The 20,089-nt window shown below is 36.4% G+C and overlaps 1 protein-coding gene across 2 annotated transcripts in view; it reads right to left on the minus strand.

Annotated features, from left to right (window-relative positions):
- LOC123318573 (protein slit) overlaps window positions 1-20,089 on the minus strand; it is a 305,431-nt gene that overhangs the window by 13,672 nt on the left and 271,670 nt on the right. For both annotated transcript variants that reach the window (XM_044905245.1, XM_044905244.1), the window contains exons 3-5: window positions 3,210-3,281; window positions 3,028-3,099; window positions 2,902-2,973 (exon numbers count right to left, since the gene is read on the minus strand). In XM_044905245.1, the coding sequence (XP_044761180.1) occupies window positions 2,902-2,973; window positions 3,028-3,099; window positions 3,210-3,281 (216 nt within the window). The remainder of the gene's footprint in view (window positions 1-2,901; window positions 2,974-3,027; window positions 3,100-3,209; window positions 3,282-20,089) is intronic.

The following is a 20,089-nucleotide window of genomic DNA, read 5'->3' on the forward strand; positions in this document are numbered from 1 at the left end:
TAAAATAACATTTTCTATTGAAATATTTTTTAATTGAAGGTTCTGAGCCATCTTAGATACGAGGGTAGTTGTTAAAAGTTATGTTTACTCTAGGGTTGAGATATTGTTTCAGCATTATGTCGTCTTAAGTTTAAAATAGTTATCTATAATTTGCTGTTATGTTCGAACAATGTTTTTTATTTTGACGATGATTGCCTTCGATATATAGCAGTTGATGAGATTCTTCAGATTATTTTCATTATATTTCAAGAATCTTCGTGGAGTCTCCGAATACCACTACACTACATCAATTTCGAAGAATTTTTGCCATTTGCCCAAAGGCAAATCATTTATCGACAAGAAAGACCTCTCAACCGAACCACTTCTACATGTAAAGCATGAATCAAAATCTTCGTTACAAGCTCCAAATTAGCTCGGGCCCTGATACGGCATGATTTACCGTTGCGTTTTTTCAGTGCCCCTTAGGAAAGTATTGCCATTCATCAAAGTTGGCCAGAATCACGATATATTACAGTCGTACGGTATGAACTCATCGGTGGTTTGTGGAAGATATTTATAAGGGACGCCCTATAATTTTGAGTTATGTGAAGTAGTTTCTTAGATGGATATACTGGGCAGTGACCTTTCATTTTGTTTGATGAAAGGGTCATTTGAGGAAAAAGAAAACCGAAGGAAAACGATATAAAGCTTTTGGAGGCACACAATTTTTTCGTCATATTCAAGATGATTAAAAAACGATCTACGTCATCTCCTGTACGTAGGGGGAGCTAGTTAACCCTGGGAACAAGTAAATAGGGCTATATTCGACGTTAATCAAGTATATGCCAGACTGAGATAACATATTCATAAAATAACTCCAATTATGTGGGTATAGGATTCTCCGTCAATGACGTATAGGCTCAATGTTGTGAGATATGGAGAGTAGAGACGCAATGGCCATAAAATGCTTTCAGACTCAACAACAAATTCGTCCCAGTCTGTGAAACAAAAACTAGGTCCTCGTTATTTTGGCAGACTAAACAATATCAGTATAGTAGTTGCTTTGTGTTTGGGTTTATCAATTCTTTCGGCAATGTTCATTTGTTCTTAAGTCGATAAACCGTTCAAAATACGTATTTTTATTTCAACTTTCTGCAGATTACCTCTCATTACAGGAAGATGCTAACGTGATCTGATTCCTACCACAAAAGTAACGAAAGCGGTGTGGGGATTAGGAATCTATTTTCTATTTTACAGAACATGAGTTTCCAATAAAACAGAAAATTTGTCGTGATATCAACCTCGAATAAAATTCAACGTATCAATATATTGCAACAGGTTTCACATATCTTTTGGTTAACGATCATTTTACTTGTAACATATATATGCATTTTTATTATAATTTCGGATTGTTGAAACTTATGCCTCTTGCATGTGATTAAAAACTATTTTTAGTCATTTCCCCTTCAGAATCGGATGTTTGATGTCGACTTTGATGGATTTTTTTTGGCAGAAATTGTTCTCGTGTCAGAGTGTACCTACATACTGTTCTTTAAGCAGAGATAGTAACCAATATGTGGTCACCGTACGTAACGAAAATTAGGCATTGTCAAAATATACGATAACTCAGGGGAGTAGTAATCATTGATGCCGGTAAATGTTGAATTACATTAAACCTGACCACACACCGTACTCGACCAACGAACAGGTATTTATTAATATGTAAAATGGATACATAGGTGTGAATAGAATACGAAGAACCAACAGTATAAATCAACCTCCGCGTTATTTAATACCTGTGCGTACAGGAAATTAATAAACTATACTGCTAAATGAATCCCACTTTGAATTATGACGCTGCCCGATAGGTCACTATTTTTTTTTTAAATTTTTTTGCTTTCACTACGTCGCCAGAAATTACGTGTGAGTTATGGTTTATGAAATGGAGATATGGGGACAATGAACAAGCTACGTTAACTGTTAAACTTGTTTCGGAGCTAGGGATCGAATTGAACATGGCACCATTATGCCCCGTTTGATAAATGTTCGAATGGATATAGAATTAAAATAAAAGAGCAGTTAAAAAAGATATAAATAATTTTGATTTCGATTGAATTCAAAAGTTGAGCCCACTACCCTTAGGGTAAACCTAGGATAGTCTTATTGCATCGTTAATGAAGCCATTTGTAGACTGAAATCTTAAGTCTTCTGGTGGCAGTCTATGCTTGGTCTCACGAGACTCAAAATTCCATTTTCCACAACTTCTGTCAAGTCCTTTTCATCATATACACTCTATTTTCGTAGGTTTCTGTGTAAAAACAACAATGAAACGAAAATTTTACACTACCACTGAAAATTGGCTCGACTTCGAGTTAGACTAGTATGTGAACGAACTCTCCACAAATAAAGAGCTTGGTATCATCTAACGCAAAATTTAGTGTTAAAATTCACGTAAGATTTGTAAATTCCTCCGATCGAAATTGATAGATTAATAGGAGAATGAAGATTGGGAGTATTATAATTTATAAAAAAAATAAATAAAAAATATCGTAGAAAACACCCAACAATAAAGAATGAAAAAAGTTAAAGAGACTTTCTTAAACGATATACACTTTTAAATGTACTTGGTTTTTAAGGGTTTTAGGGTTAGTGAAGTATTCCAACTGATGCAGAGATTCATCAGAACCCTTTCGACGTTTCTGACAATTTCACCAGATCTGACAAATGCGGATGTTTCGTCGAATTCCGTCAGTTAAAAGTTCAATATCCGTTCGAATTCCGATAATGGGATGCCAAGTTTATAATAACAAGCTTCAAACTCGAACTACACCGGCGTTCATCGGTCTGTATCGTAAATTTGTATAGCTACGCCCTCAAGCAACCCATTCGGTTAATTTCGATCTGATTAATTGGAATACTTACAGTCTGAGCAAATTAGGCATGGCGGAGAACAAGTTGTCAGGGATGTGCCTGATGTTGTTCCCATTGAGACGCCTGAAAGAAAAGGAGTTTGGATTTGTCTCGAGATGAGGGATTTGGCATACTTACAGCCTCTCCAGGTTTGTGAGATCTTGAAATGCATCTCTTTCGATTGTGTGGATCTGGTTGTCACTCAGTTGCCTGGAAAGATTTCAGTTGTTTATGGACACAGAAAGAAGTAGATTTGTGTTTCAATCAATCATCAGTTAGTTAGGTTAGTAATGGAGGAAAAAATAGTTCAATATACTCACAAAATTCTGAGTTTCGTCAGAACTTCAAAGTTGCTGCCATATATTGTTGAGATATTGTTTCCTTGTAGGTCTCTGAAACAAATGGAAATGTTGTCAATTATAATTCATAACAGAGAATATAGAAATTAACAAAGAGACTATTTGGTCGGTAATTGTATAATAAATAGAATAAAAAACAAAACAATATAATGTTGGAATGAATAGTAGAGAATCATAAAAAAATTATTGAAGATGAAGAAGAATATGATTTACACATGATAATAACCTCGACAATGATATAAATTGATTCAGTACTAGACTGTGTTTTGGCCTCTAGTGAGTTATGAGTATGAATTATCTATGTAAATGAATGATGTATTTTTCATGAAATATCTTTGAAACGTCACATTTTGAAACAACCATTTCAACTGTTTTCCAAAAAAAATCATTTTAAGCACTTAAAAATGAAAAATAAAAATAGATATTTAAAGTTTAAAGCGTTTTGTGAGAGTTGCACAAGTTGGCAACATCGACTGAAATATGCCTTGATAATAAAGGACAACAAATGCATTATTTTAATGAGATAGACAAAGATAGCTGTCGACGAACAAGGAAGGTCGTAAAATTTTATGGGATTTTTATGGCCGGTTGCAGTTGAAGCTCGCCAGTAAGTACGCGCCTGTAGATCAACAGCTGTTATTTTATAAACAAGCTGATCGGACATTGTTCTTTTCATTGTCTTGTATGCGCTGTTGCCAAATCGTAAACTCCGCACAAAGCGATTTAAATTATAAAACCCCATATTTGAAGGATGATTTTGAATAGTTTCCGCAGTGAATTTGAAAAAATCATGAATGAAACTCATAATTATTCAGTTTAAACTTGCATATGCAGTGATAACCCAAATTGAGGAGAATTTCTCATTAAGGTATTGATGTTCTCCCTTATAAAAGCGGTTTAACAATTTTGGTGCATGTATATAACAGTATTCAGACAACAGGAATACACAAGTATTAACAATTATTTCGAAGAATTATTGTCAATGCTCGAGAGTTCCAGAAAATAAGGGACAATATGGGCTATGATTTAGGATTTAGGAACCTGCAAGGGAGTGGGATATATTTCACGCTCAAACAAACAGGTGGCGTTGATATGAGAAATCCAATAAACATGTACAAGTATATTATACGTTTGTATGTGTTGAGGGATGTTGTATTTCATGACGTGTATTTCGAAACCTAAATTCAACTACATTTTAACCCTCAAAAATTGAAGAACTCCAGTTATGTTTTGGGCGTATACCACATCTGATTGATCTAGGAACTCCCTGTGTAGAGACTCAGTGAATTTCAAGGAACATATTTGTAACGTTTAAAATAGGTTGCAACGTCGATTCAAATATACGTATAATCAACGTTTATTCAACCGATAATGTCAACGTTTCCTAAATTCTGCCATTCAACGTCTAATTCTGGTGTTATATGTCATAATCAACTTAAACGTTTAAAATTTGTATCTCAGCAACGTTATTGAGAAACAAAATAGTAACGTTATGATTTTGGCGTTTGGCTGCACTGAATATGGTGAAATAATCACTTGAGCTGCCTGTATTTACTTTGATGATTGATTATTTTCATTTTTTGGCCATCTATATCGATCTTTGTGTAGCCTGTTGCAACAAGTAATAATTCTGTCATTTTATAATCATTATTCTGAGTGTTCTATTTGAAAACCCTTTTACAATCTTATTTTTTTCGTACCTCACGAAACTCGGAGCGGAGATGAACCATCTCAATCCTCAGTTCAACCCTGCAGGTTAACACCCACACAATATATCACCTGTTACGTATCCTTCAAGAGCACAAATTACCAATTTAGTTTCCACAACCTGGCCGGCCGTAGAAAGAGAAACCGGTGGGAGTGTGTGCGCGCCATACCTAAAAGAAAACTCCGTCTTTTATGTTCCTCAATATCTCTCGAAATAATTGGACGAACCGAATCGAGCAAGGCCTGCCGCGATTATCCGATATACGATCAATAGCTTGGAAGTGCTTTATTATTGCCACTTATCCAGTTTGCCGTGGAGAGTTAATAAAGCACCGACGTCTGCTTTTTATACCTCGGGAAAGTTATAACTGTCGTTGGGCGTAAATTAAACGATTCGTACATTGTTGCCGAGGAGCCATATTGAGTTTTCTACGCCATCCTGCGGGTTTAACGCTTCGATGGACGTGAAATGGATGAAATGGTCGATTTGCTGTGTTATCGTCATATTGGGAGTACAGAATTGTCTTCTAGAAGGAAAATAATGTGGAAGAACGCCTTTGTTATGATGTGTTTGAAAAAGTTTTTTTTTCTGACTGAAATAACAAAAAAGCTGATTACTAGGATCATATCGAGAATAAGAGCCTGGCAAACATTTGTCAACAAACGCTCCTTTTGCGCAATTACAAGGTATAAAAGTTTGAATGTCTTCGGAAATTTCTCGATAATTGAGCAAAAATTAGAAAAAAAATTCCTCAAGGCTTGCTCATCACATGCCTATTGCTAGTGAAAATCTACAGAGCGATATTTTTCTTATGCAATTCACCACTTCTTTCACCAGAACTTTTTAGTGAGCCTCTAGTGATTTCAAAAACTCTTCGACCACCTGCAGTTTTTTTGTATCTGATAACATATTCCAGGAAAAAACTGAAAAAATTAATCTACAAGTAAGAAGAGACAAATAATCGGTATCAGATTTGGATGAATTCATAGTTTCAAAACAGCCTTAGTACCAAAAACATATCGTGTGATTTGAGCTGTCAGAAAAATAGTTGGGTATCATGAATTCATTCGAATCTGCCAGAACCTATTCAGTGTTTTCGAAAATTTTGAATTTCCCTTCCAACTTAGGAGTTACAAGGTCTTCTAGATCTAGAACATAAAAAAGTTGCAAACTGGCGAATGCGCAAGGCACTGAGACTATTCTCGCAGTCATGCCTCCTTGATCACAGATTTGAGTAAAATGAAGAATATTCAAGATTATGATGAAGCTCTAATGATTAAGACTGGTTTGCGGAACACAACTTGAGGAAATTGAACAGAATTCTCTTCTCAATTCATCTGCTTAAAATTCGGTAGATTTCCAACCCTTCTCCTCCCAAAACAACTCAAAATTACCAGATTTTTTCACCGCCATCATCGTAAAAAACTTTATTCCATTCGAAGGGACCAAAAATACTTGACTATTTTTTCAAATTGTTGCAAAGTGGCGGAAGAATCTTCGATATTATCTCGTTAATATACCTACTTATTTCGTTATTATACTAATTGGGTTGTTTTACACCGATTCAACTAACCTGGAGTCTGTGAGCAAACCAACGCATCTTGAAATGCCAAACGAAAGACAAAAAGTATGAGCGTGCCAGCAAATACTGACGCCAGATCAGAAATAAGAAAGAAAGACCTGAAATGGTGGATCTGCTGGTACCTTCTGAATCAATAGCGTCCACGTGAAGTTAGATAAGGAAATGGGGAATTTATGGAAATTGCCACAATATCATGTTGGTTCCTCAACAATTTAATCCTAATGAACTGCCTCAGAACTTCAAGAAAATGAAATATTCCTAACAGTATAATGACATGATCTAGAAAAAGTTCGAATAGAAGAGAACAAGCTGCAATTAAAACCCATTACTACAGTATTAAACTATTCATAACGGGGAGGATTTGTGTATTTACCACTTTCAGATAACTCCTTTGCGATACAACCCGTAATGAACAAACTTCCAGTTCTCCAGCGAAGCAAATCATTTTAATGGGAATTCTGATGAATTTTTTTATACCTCCGATGTTCTTTTATACTTCCATTCCCACGAAATTCCATTAAAGTTTATAAAACATAGAAAGGTTATGATGACACTTGAATATTTCAATGCAATCTTCAATTTTCCCGAACCCATTGAAGGACAACATGGGACTGGCCGTTAGTCAAAGATGAATAGCGAGAAAAAACCAAAATAGTACAAAATTAATGTCTTCGTTTTGCAGTGTTTTGGTGAAAATTGTATGAAAATTACCAGGAATTTATTCCCATTAATCCTGGAACATCCTGTATATTTAGAATTCATTTGTATCGATTATGGCTTTCACCGAACGTTGTAAAGAAAAAAAAATTATTGATTTGATCGACAAGTTCATCAAAGCCATGTATTTCAACTGGTATCAGTTAATAATTTTTTTGCGCGTTTTCATCATTTGACTAGTCCACCGATAAATCGATGTGACAAACAATAATTACTCGGCGTCGCATTAATTCGTCATTAAAATTCAAGCGCTATAAATATCGCCCAGCGGCATTCTATGAATATTAACAATGACGGACTGCACGGACGCCAAATTACATTTCGTTATATCCCGATTGTGGGCGGTTGTTTTCCAGTTTTCATCTCGTCTACATGGTCACTTATTTGCCCGTTGGTATCCCTCCAATAATGCGTAAAACTGAATATTATCGGTATTTCGAATGTTCGCATAGAATCCGGCACACACGGCATTTTAAATGATTCGTTGGACGCGTTTAATTGATCGGGCATGTCCGCAAGGGAATTTTAGTTGTCGAAAAATTTTCGAAATCGATGAATCGATTCTTTATATGAGAAAATTTGAGGTGTGGACGAGTATCATCGTGTCCAGCTTTTGTTTTATTTGTGAATGGATTTGTGTGAATAACCAATGTATTTTCTTATGAATTTTTTCGATTCGTCTTGATGTTACTGATGTGATTCATTAGAATTGTATTTCATATACCTAAGTACTTGTATACTTTGCTCAAAATGTTTGAGACCGATGCCTCCACCAATTTGCAGCTGTGATAATGTACTCTATAGTCCTTAGATTTTATTGGCGTTGGACTACGACCTTCAGATCTATTGTACCTCCCATCAGAACGTCTCTTACAAGAGTCTCGCAGTGGTCTCGTAGTCTCGTGAATATTCTGGACAATAAAGGAGTTTTTCTTCCGAGTTTGCAAACTTTCTTCGTCATCATAACACTTTTTTCTATTTTTTGTACTATGCAAGATTTCAAAAACACGAAAAAAAGTAGTTTTCATGAAAAATTTGTTCACAATGATCGAGAGCAGGAATTCTTCATTCAATTGCAATGAACATTTTTATGCAAAACACGGTGGTCTTAAAGTATTGAATAAATATTTCACTTCAATTGTGGGCTTACTCTGAAAAATTGAATGTAAATTGAATAGCTGTGGCCCAAACAAATAATAATTCGATTTAACCAGTTGAAATGAGACTATTCTCCTGTTGTTGACGATTTTATTACACTGTTATTCTCATTATTTTGGAGGAAATATTGTGAGTTCATACTGGTTGGCGCTCTCGATAGTACTCAGTAGCGTCTACCAGTATTGAATAAGAGTCCGTCAATTTCAAACGTTTTTCCATCGGGAAAGGAACTGTGTTGCTCTGACGAGGTCAAATGAGACAGAAACCATGGTCAGCATCTGCTTTTATTCGGTGGAACGTTCTCCATATAAGGGTCTTGTTGATATGCATATCTGAGTGTGGTATGCATCTGAATTAATTCTTATTATTTTAAGTAAGCATTAAAGGATAATATATGGTAATTCATTACTATTGGTACATACACTTACGATCTAAATATAGTGACAGGACCAAATATGGCTTAGAAAGCTTCTGCTGTAAGAAAAACACCCTTGCTCATTTTTTACCCGAAAATTCTATATTTTCCGGCAGCCACAAGTGAATAGGAGAATATTTTTTCATGGAATTTTCACGTAGTGTCATAATAAATGGCAAATATTTCATTTAATTCCTGTAGAAATTCGAATTATACTCAGTGACAAAGATTCAAATGATGCTTTCGTACCATCCTGGCGATATTCTGCTACTACCACTTTTCGCCAACAGATGGCCCTGTACCGTGAGTTATAGTCGCATCAAATCAACCGTAAACTCCAGGAAACCATAGAATTCTAGCGAAAACGGGTTGAAGGGGGGTCCAATACATCCGGTTCTAACCGTAAAACGGATCATCTCATCAATACACTGAAGTGCTCCAGGACAACGTAAAATACAATTAGGTAATAAAATAAAATCGATATTGGATGGCTCGTACTGTTAGGAAAGGAGCTTGTTGAATAATGAATTCGCTTGAAATGCATTATTCTATGACATGGAACGAACAGTGGGAATATGATGGAATGGGGATGAAATTACAAAATTGGACATGAATATTCAGGCTGCATTTTTTTTCTGAGATACCTTCACAGAAAAAGAAACTGAATGAATTTGAAAATGGTCTTTGATATGAAAATTATGGCCCAGCCAAAGATGAAAGAATAATCCATATCCATGAAACAAAACAAGAAAATGACATATCTCAATAACTGATAAAAGGACCAAAGCCAACTGAGGAACAAAAAAAAAAGAAATTGAAAACAAAGAGAAATAAAAGGATAAAAATAACAAATATATAACCTATCTTCAATCTTCTTTGTTTTTGCCTAGATCTACAGGGAAAAATAATCTTATTATTTATTTTTCGTTATACGTAAGATGATTTTGAATTGTTTTATATATCTTTAAAACAAAATCCTGTCGAACCGTAGGATACATGCAACGTTCAAGTAGAGGTATAAATAAAAATCGTTCGGGTAGTTTATCTTTTATGGATGAACAACTATACGACAGTTATGAAAATGAATCATGTATCTGACAGTTTTGGTGTCATTAACACATTGGAGAGCGTAGGTAGAAATGTTTTCTTCTGATCGTAAAAAGAAGAACGTTAAGAAAGTAAAGATGGGTATTTTAATAAATTAATTATGAGATGAAGTGCGATAAAAATGTAGATCTACAGTGAGATAGACTTATAAATATCGTATCATGCGAAGAACTAATTATATAGGATAATAACTCACTCGTTTCGTGTCTGATTCAAATTAGAATAGTGAATGTAGAGGCCCGCATGCCGCTGTGACAAATCACGTAGCTTATGAAAAATACCTGCAATTCGTAAACTCTCCTTTGACACCTTATGACGTATTTATTCCGAAATTGCGCGAAAGAGGAGATTTACATGAAATTTCATTCGTATAAATCCATTAGCGTAATGATCATTTCACACGACAACTCATTTTAGACAAACTCCAGTCTGGGTCTCTAATTTTCTCCCTCAGTTTGTATTTTTTACATTACTTATGAACTGAAAACGCGAGTTTTTCTTGAATTTTCTGTTGGAAATCATTGAATAAGACGCAAAGAATTAGGGATTACACGTGGCATTTTCATCTAAAGATGAGCTACGTTAAATTTTTGAATATTTTTGTAGTAGGAACAGAACCATGAGGAATGCCAACACGTTGGTTGCAATTTAGACGTTTGAAGGACGTCTGATATGACGTATAAAATACGCCACACTACGCTGCATCAATTCGGTTTTTTCCCTTCATCAAATAAGAATCCCACCCTTACTACATCACCTCCATCCCTAGTTTCCTATTTCCTGGTTTTTCTACTGCAGAACCCTACCGCTTCCTTCTGAACCTTCTATTCGGTTTCAACCCATAAGGAATATTAAATGACGCCTTTGTAGTAAGTCTGTTGGTTCTGAAGATTCTCTTGTTTCCTCGTTTCGTGTTGCGGCGCAATAAACTCCGATATTTGTGCGGTTTTAAATGCGGCAAAACACGAGATAGCGGCATAAGTTCATGGAGCTTCTTTTATGTAGGACTCGACGAATCCTGCTGTTTGTTTACAGGCTTGGTCTTGCCGGGGGGACAGAAGTTCAGATAGGGGTTCTCCTGCGACGAAAAGTTTCACTTGTTGGAGTTTTTTTTTGCAGAGAGTACTGAGAAAATAAGAGCAACTATGTACTATGTTCCCAATCCATTCTTACACTTACAGTTGCTTTCAATCTTCCATGAATGAAATTACTGCCTTTGACGCAATTGAAATAAATTTTTGTCTTCAATACAAGAAATCTCTGAACAAGAGGGTTATAAAGTATAGATAGGTACGAGGATTTTGAAAAATTCTTAGCCTAGTATAAAACCAAACAAAATTTCAATGTCAAAATATTTTATTGCTCAACATACTCTCCTCTTAATAGGATATATTCATTACAGCGAACCTGCAACGTCTCTAGACCTTTCAAATGTTCAATGTTTCTTCTTGCTCTGCAAACTAGACCTCCACAGCTTTTATTACCTCCTCGTTGGAAGAAAATCAACGACCTTTTAAACTGTTTTTTAGTTGTGGAAAGAGATGATAGTCGGATGGAGCCAAATCTGGTGAATAAGGGGGGTGTTCTTGTAATTCAAACCCTCAATCACGAATTTTTTGCATGGCAACAACAGGTTTGTGCGCAGGGGCGTTGTCCTGCAAAAACAAAACACCTTTGGATAGCTTTCAGCGTCTTTTCTCTTTAATTCTTGCCCGTAGAGTGGTCAATAATGTCGAATAGTAATCTTCGGTTATTGTTCTACCCCTACCTAAAAAATCAGTCATGATTACCCATGGCAATCCCAGAAAACTGAAGCAAGAACTTTTGCAGCAGATTTTTGGACACGAAACTTCTTAGGTCTTGGAGAACCAGAGTGTCGCCATTCCATCGATTGTTGCTTTGTTTCTGGATCGTAGAAATGTACCCAAGTCTCATCCATAGTAACAATTCGGTTTAAGAAGTCTACATCGTTTTCAAATCGAGCACAGATAGAACGCGATGCTTCTACCCTTGCACGCTTTTGGTCAACATTCAAACATTTGGGGATCCATTTTGCAGCAATTTTTCTCATGTCCAAATTGACGTGAACTATATGATGAACGCGTTGGTATGAAATATTCAGTGCTTCAGATATCCGTTTTAGCCCAATTCGACGATCTGATAAAATCATGTCATGAACTGCATCGATATTTTCGGGGACTGACACAGAAACTGGCCTTACCGATAGGTCATCATCTTCAATGGAAAATTCATCTCTTTTGAAGCTCGCAGTCCAATTCATGGTCTCATACGAAGGGAATTAAGCATATCTTCCTAAATCTGCATGGAACTGGTCTAGGCTAATGCATTCTCGTATATGACATTACAATATGTTTATACTTATTCGAATCTTTTGTTGTTCAGAGCCTCTGTCTGTGGTCATGGCCATGTAGTTTGGTAGACCAGTGAATAAAGACTGGTGGTGAATAAAAAGTGTTTTGCTACTGCCACAACGCACAAAGTGACGCATCGGTTAGAAACAGATATGAATCGGGAATTATTTTTTTCTGCTCTGTATAGCGAGAGGAATCGTGCACAGTCAAAAGCGCTAACGAGTTGTGACGCGTCCATCATATAATGTTACTAATTACCCCACATTATTCGACTGCATATCTACTTATTAATTCAATGTTTACGTTGCAATAAATCTGATTGGCGTATTGTACAGTACCGATATGATTATATACTACGTGTACAAATTGCGATATTGTCAAACGCCAATCAATACCCCCAAGTGATTGTATGAAAATTTATAGGGATAATTTGAAGTTCATTACTCACGTTTGTGTGCCATGTGTAAAAGCCCCATTCCAATGTGGGACCATGTACAACCTGTATATAACCTGCACTGATGGGAATACAGTGCATATGTAATCTGGAAGGTTGTTTTTTATTTGACTTGAAATTGATTCAGATCACTTCATATCACCAGACATGTACGAAAAGTACTCTGTCATGCAACCTGGTAGTATTTTTCCCGTGATACCTTCTACACAAATTTCGATTAATCATCAGCATAGCCATGAGTATTTCAATTTGGGAGTGATAAGCATGTTCTGGACGAAGCATAAGATCATCGTCAGAAAGAAAGGGGCTCGAGTTGCAGATGATCTGTTTGTGGCTAGAGATGGGAACACTAATATCATGTTTTATGCATGCTAGAATGAATATGGATGAGGGAATCTAGGAGAGTGAGATTGGTAGGTAACAGATTCCCTTCCACAGCACGCTGCGATGCGAGCTTGAATCGAATGACTGGATTGATATTTGTTATATATCAGAGATGAGAGAGGGTGTATGGTGATAGGATACCATGAATATTGATGAGAGAGTTCAGTCTTGATGGGGTTATCGGTGCTCGTCATTATCTAGTGACAAGTAGTAGACGATGAAACTCAAAAACTTTCCTCCTTAAATGTAGGTACCACAGACCCTATTGAAGAGTCTATCAATAGTTCTTGGACGAAACACATGACTTTTCTCCCCAAGAAAGTTTCTCAGGAAAAGCAAATTGTAAAATACCACATATCGAATTATTAGGAGCGTAATCCATTCCATATTGATCCCTTTCCGATATAAAACAACCCCTTGCTGCTGAAGATGGGTCCTTTATATCCGAAAACAATAAACAGAATACATAACCGCTGAAGGAAAACCTCGCATTCCCCAACTCGTCAACCCCTAACTGCCCTTTGTCTGCGCTTTATTTTTCACTCCATATTGGGCGAATTAGCCTCCTTTTAGTACGTCAATATGAGGCCATTCGAGTGGCCACATCACAAAGGGTGACTTATATTCTTCTTCGAGGACACCCCAAGAAAATACAAGGGGATAACCAGGCAGATGTCAAGTTCATTCTAAGGAGCTCGTGGATTGACAACAGCAGACTCTCCCCCACGCGTATTTTCCCCCAAAACGTTGAAAATCTGGAAAACAGAATTATGGATTTTTACGTCAGCATAAAATTGATTTTTTCCGAAGTTACTGAGAGAGAGTGGAACAAACTGTAGACTTGACGAATAAAAGTCGCTGAAATTACTTTCTTCATGCTCTAACGCACCGGCAACATACTGAGGAGTGGCTTTCAGAGTAAACTCAAATTCATTAAGCAGCAATAGCGCAAAGAAAATGGTGTAGATGTTCGCTCGATAATTTATCTTTCATAATAACCTCGGTAATTGTTGAAAAATGACGCCCACCATGCTGCTTATGCGAACGAAGAATGGGACCTCCGAGCTGGGCGTTAAGAGGGTGGTCTCTTTTCAATATTGGCCATTGAAAGCTGTAATCATGGATAACATTGTTCCATACGTCTGGGACGGTGAAAAATTCTGATTGATGGAGACAGATATGGGGGAATTCAGGTCAACACGAAGCAGGAAATGCCGATTTCTGGTCAGACTGACGGTTTTCCCTCAGAATGGATTTCACTTTCGCAAATCCACGATATACTGGGTGTGAATGAGTAGTTTGGAGACATTTTGAGGGGTAATTCCTTGCAAAAATAGTGTGAGTCTTTCATATAATTTTTTTTCATCAAGCCAACTGAAGATAGCAACTCTAAAGTAGAGAGTAAATTCATAATTTTTTTCTATGGGAACGAGAAGGCAATCAAAAATATTTCGGTGGAGTTTCTCTCTAATGTCACCATGATATCCATCTTCTTAGTAAATTTAAGATAATTCTAGGCTATAGAACTCACGCATACTAATGAATAATTGATTATTTTGGAAAATAAAAATACCTATCCTTCATATTTCAGAATCCATTTCAAAGATAGCACTAGCTCATTTTTGTCTTAGAGGATACAAAGGCTTTTCTTCAAAACAACTGCTCATACAGTAAAAAAATAAAAAAGTTCTATAGTTTATATTCACAACTCCACCTTTCGTTAATACTCTGCGGAATGATGAATATAGAATAAGGAACTCAGCTCGTAAGCTCTCTGAGATAAAAGCAAGCCCTATTTAAAACTTCACTGCAACAGTTTCCGCAAATACGCATTTGGTTAACTTTCGAAAGAAAACAGACTGAAGTGTCAAGAGTGTGGAGTGACTATAAAGCCGTATGTTATATGTAAATAACCTCAGGTAAGTTTCCACACTCGAACTCCCTAAGATAAATATTCTCCTGATACTTTTCTTTTTAGTTTATGTCTACAACACATACATTAATGTATGATATGATGCTGCAAAATGGTATATGCAGAGCATTCATGTTCTATGCATGTCCCAAACCTGAATTTGTTTTTTTCTTGGCTCGTATCGAAACTTTTGCGGAGTTGAATACGAATATGACTAGCTTTAGCTTTCAGCATCCACATATAATAAGAATTGGTCCAGACAACAGTCGGTATTCAAGAAACTAACTGTAGGATTAATATTCCGTTTATCCCATTGACACTTTTGGTTACAAGAATGATCACAACAACACTGTTAATTTTTCTGAACTCAATGTAGGTTATGTGAATCCAGCGAGTAGAAACTGCACGATAAACGTCAGTATCTCGAAGAAGGATATAATTTTCCATTAGAGTCGCAGTTGTTTTCTCGAATAACCACCATAAAACAACGTCCACGGTCTCTGCGATACAATGCAGAAGACATCGCAGACTTGCACAGTGGTATTTCATCTTGCTGGGATTTATTTCGATGGGTGGTTTTATGAAGTCATTAACTTCTCCCAGTTTTCCTAATGAAAATTAATTCCATCATCAGTGGCTCAATATTTCTTGGAATACGAGGATATGGAGTTGGAAGATGCGGCCGTTATAATATAAGGTTGAAAGACTTGATTGCCAAGCACGAACACGTAAAACTGGATGATGATACTATAGTTTGAATGCCTTTCAAGAAATTACCAGAGCAATAAGATTTCATGAATGTCGTTAAAATTGCAATTGAAGCTTGAAATACTGCGTGAAGTACCTTTTACTCCCTTCTACTGGAAGCAAGTAACGAAACAGTGACTTTAACAAAATTTGACCAGACTGCATAGAAAAACCAATGAAAGTGTTGAAGCACCCAGAAAAATTTGGATGATTTTAAATTGCCATCCTCCTCAGCTGCTGGCCACCCACCCAACAGCTGTTGAACGCAGAACGTCCAGATTATAATCATCCTCGCAAACAGAAAGGGTTGAATTCAATAGGGACCATAATGGATAAAAGTAAATTCGAGAATGGCCTGATTTATCTTTCAAATATTTACCACTTTACGTGCGCTGGACCTGACGTAAATAATAACAAAGGCAAACTCTGGAACCGGCTCGTAAAAGGAAAGTTTTAACAACCGTGGCAGCGATCATAATCTAATAATAAAGGCGGACGATGGCTAGATGGAGAATCTGTTTACACTCCTCACAAAAGAAGGACTTATCGTTAATTCGTAGGTGAATGGTCCCTCATTAGCCGGCCTTTATTGGAGAAATCTTGGCGTATGAACAGTTGACCACCATGTCCGGTAGAATGGATGAATTGATCCTCGCCTGTATGTAGAAGGGACTTTCGAACAATCACTCTCATAAGACAATTTAAAACTGTGTTACTTCATGATTGGGCATAACTAATTCATCGAATTATTCTTCCAGTGCTAATACACTGTACGTAACTCAATTCAGCTGGAGGGAGAACACGACTGAATTAAGTTAGTGTTTTTAATTTGAAAGGAAAATTTCGAGTAATCGATTTCATCTTTTTTAGCTGCAAGAGTTTTCAGACAAAAATTGGAGCTGCGAAACAGAATTTACTATGGTTTTATAGCTAAAATGTGACAAACTACTTACTATCGTTCCTTTCAACGAAACAAATTGATATAGCTAGTGATTAATGAGCCATAATTCACAGATCAAACAATTATTAGTCACTTGTGAGACATTATTACCTGGTCTATCAAAACCACAAACATAGAGACGTGTATGTAGGTACACATATTGTGTCTTTAGGTTGGTTTCTAAAGTGGATCTGTTCTAAGAGAAGATAGAACTCGCCAAAATACTCCATCCCACCAAAAATCATAACTAGTAAGATATCGAAGTTTTAAAATTCATCCCTAAAAGAAATCCTGATATGGCTTTAGTACACAGTACCTACACTCCATTCACATTTATTTTAGCAGTCGGTTGGCCATGAAATAATTTTCTCAAGTTTTTGTAACTAGAACGGAGTAAGGTTGGCACTCATGAAATGTCGTTAATGTCATAACGCCGGCCGTTGCCACAACTAATATCAATTTTTATTACGAAAATGCCGAAACTGGGTGAAAAAAGAGACAGGGTTTCAGGAAGTGCTATATTTAGAATTCAGGTCCGCTCATTCAAATAGTTATACCCTGATATTCTAAAATCCACAATACGTCAGACGGTTGCGAACATATTAAATGTAAGAGAATTTATATAATGTTTCATCTGAATCTAAACGACTTATATTTCAGCTGAATATTTCCGCAATCAGAAAGATTGTGAATGAAGAGGATGACAAAGAATTTCCTTCTATTGGGAGACCCAAAAAAGTGGTGGCATTTGAGAATTTTATGTTTGAGTGAATTAATGCGAAAAGTTTACTACAGGATTTTCGATGAATGTCATCGTAGAATAAGTTCCCGAAAATTGATTTTTCTATTTTTCATTTGACTTGTCCTATAAATTGTAAATGTCTCAAGGTACCAATAAATACCTAATTATTATTATTATATCAATGTATTAAAATGAACAGCCACAAATATGCGCCAGTTGTCCTGTTAACTGTTTATTAATGTGAAATTTTTGTTCAAAGGTGAAGTTCATTTTGACTTAAAACTTCCTTCAATTCCTCTTACTTATATTGATGCGAGATTTTTGTTAAAGAATTTAACATTCTTGTAATGATCTGTTAATTCCTTCAGGAGATACCCATTCCCAACCACTGCATCATATGCATTTCATATTCGGGTTAATTTTTTTGAAATCTTCAACTGATGTAACGTATTCAAACTTTAGCCAAAGAAGATAACGAACATTAACTCTCCTCAAGCTAATGCATATTATGATATTATACTGAACTCTTGTAGTTTCCATGCAAATAACTGGATTTAGTATACCTTCAATCAGTTTGTATAAACTTCAATTATGTTCGTCAGATATTTTCCGAAGATATTCAACATTGTGATCAAATACGTACTAACAGAAACTTTTACGTAGAACGGGCAACATAGCGTTGATTTAAAACCCAAAATTGTCTTGACAAGCTTCATAACCCCACATTTACGTACTATACAGAGTGAAATGTGTCAAATTTCCATGGCCAACCGAGTGCTAAAATAAAAGTGAATGGAGTATATGTATGTCGTTTCATGGGAACTTAGGCTTTGACCTCGTTCCCTCGGAGACCCACAGGCTCATATAAAGCGTTTTACCACCTCCTTTTCAACCAATTCTATGGTTTTTGTTGTTTTACTATATTTATTAAAAGAATTTATTATTCCCGGAAAACCTCGTACAGTTCGGAAAAAAATGAGCCAAAGATGAAAAATCTATAGCTCGTGAAAACACAGGATAATAAAACAGTCGTTATAAGATACGCTGAAGGCTGAAGGAAATATTCTGCTGCTTAGACCAGTCTAGAACCAGAGGAAGTAATTCCCAACATCCGCTCCAGTTTCTTATCTTTTTTCGCGCAAAACATATCAGTTCTACCCCAATACCATATCCGTAATTGGATTCTACTCACTTCCACTCAACTTATTTTCCAACTTACCCAGTCCCCAATCGATAGTGACAGGTCTCGAAGGGTTTCTTTCGCGGATTGGTGTAGCGATCTCGATTTCTTCGCGTCTATGTGCGTACCTTTTCCTGCCCAATGAACCCATCCATTCGACGCGATACCGGAAATTGATGTTGGCGCCATTTCCGCTTTCTTGGTGTTTCGCAATTTCACATATAGGTTGCACATTTGGTCGAGGACGGGATTCTGCCAGGAAGTATCAGATTCGAAGTAATGAGCCACGATAAGTCATCATCAAGGACAAAATCCACAGTACAGATTCTTCCACCTATTTAGGGCCAATTTCACCAAGAATATAAACCGAGATTAGACGCAACTGACGTTAAGAGGGGTCCACACCGTTTTAGTGGTCAGTTCGAAAAGAGAAAATGAATATCTTAAGTTAGAAACCACTAATTTATATGGTGTTTTCATTATGATTCAATTCAATCAGTTGGTCACCTCGGAAAGTCCGAAATTTTTTTATTCTTAAGAAGGGAAAGAAAATAAAAAAATTTTTCATTGCAGAACAAATATTCCTCATGTTATTAACTTTCCGAGGTGCAATTATCTCTTCTATGAATTTCCACATGAAAAAATTTGTCGAAAAGTCTCGCCATTGGCTACAATTCGTATCCTGCCATCTTTTCAACGATAGTGGAAACTATTGTAATATTCTTAACTTCTACTTATCGCTCAAGTGTTCCGGCAACATGCCTAATTCTGTTAGTCTTTCCCCTTTTACGCCTTATAGGAATGGCGAGAAAGTCCCGTAGTATAAACTCCTCTTAGTCCTCTAAGGCCTCTTAGGCCCGTTTGCACCAATCCCCCTCAAAAGGAGTACTTAACTAAGCCTCGTTTAAAGTTAATGGACGCTTAATTTTATTCCCAGTTGCACGACTGTGGCTTAACAGAATCTTAAGTAAGGGGCCCTTAAGTTTTTATATCTAGTGATATTTTAGTTTTTTATTCTGATGCATCTTCATCCTAGTCCAATAAAGCCATTTCATTGGTTGGCCGGTTGCCGATGATCGTTGTCATTTCATTAACCTAACTTTATTCTCCTGTCAGTATGTGTCAAGGATATTATTATAATACAGGGTCCGGCAAAAAAACCTCCCTGATTTCAATAGGCATTTGCAAAAATAATAAGAAACATACAGAACAATTACTTATATTTGTGAATAGCCTATATGATGCCATTTTACATCACTTAGTACACTTTACTTGGTTTTGAAAATTATGTCTGATAAATGATGTCCCCCATTTTTAAGACATTCACGAAGTCTTTCCCTGAAGTTTGGTTCCAACAGGACGGAGCCACAGCTCACACTGCTCGGCGGTCCATGGAAATGTTAAGAGAGTTGTTCCCTGGACG

This window comes from Coccinella septempunctata, chromosome 8 (genome assembly GCF_907165205.1).
Source record: "Coccinella septempunctata chromosome 8, icCocSept1.1, whole genome shotgun sequence".
In the NCBI taxonomy this organism is placed as follows: domain Eukaryota; kingdom Metazoa; phylum Arthropoda; class Insecta; order Coleoptera; family Coccinellidae; genus Coccinella; species Coccinella septempunctata.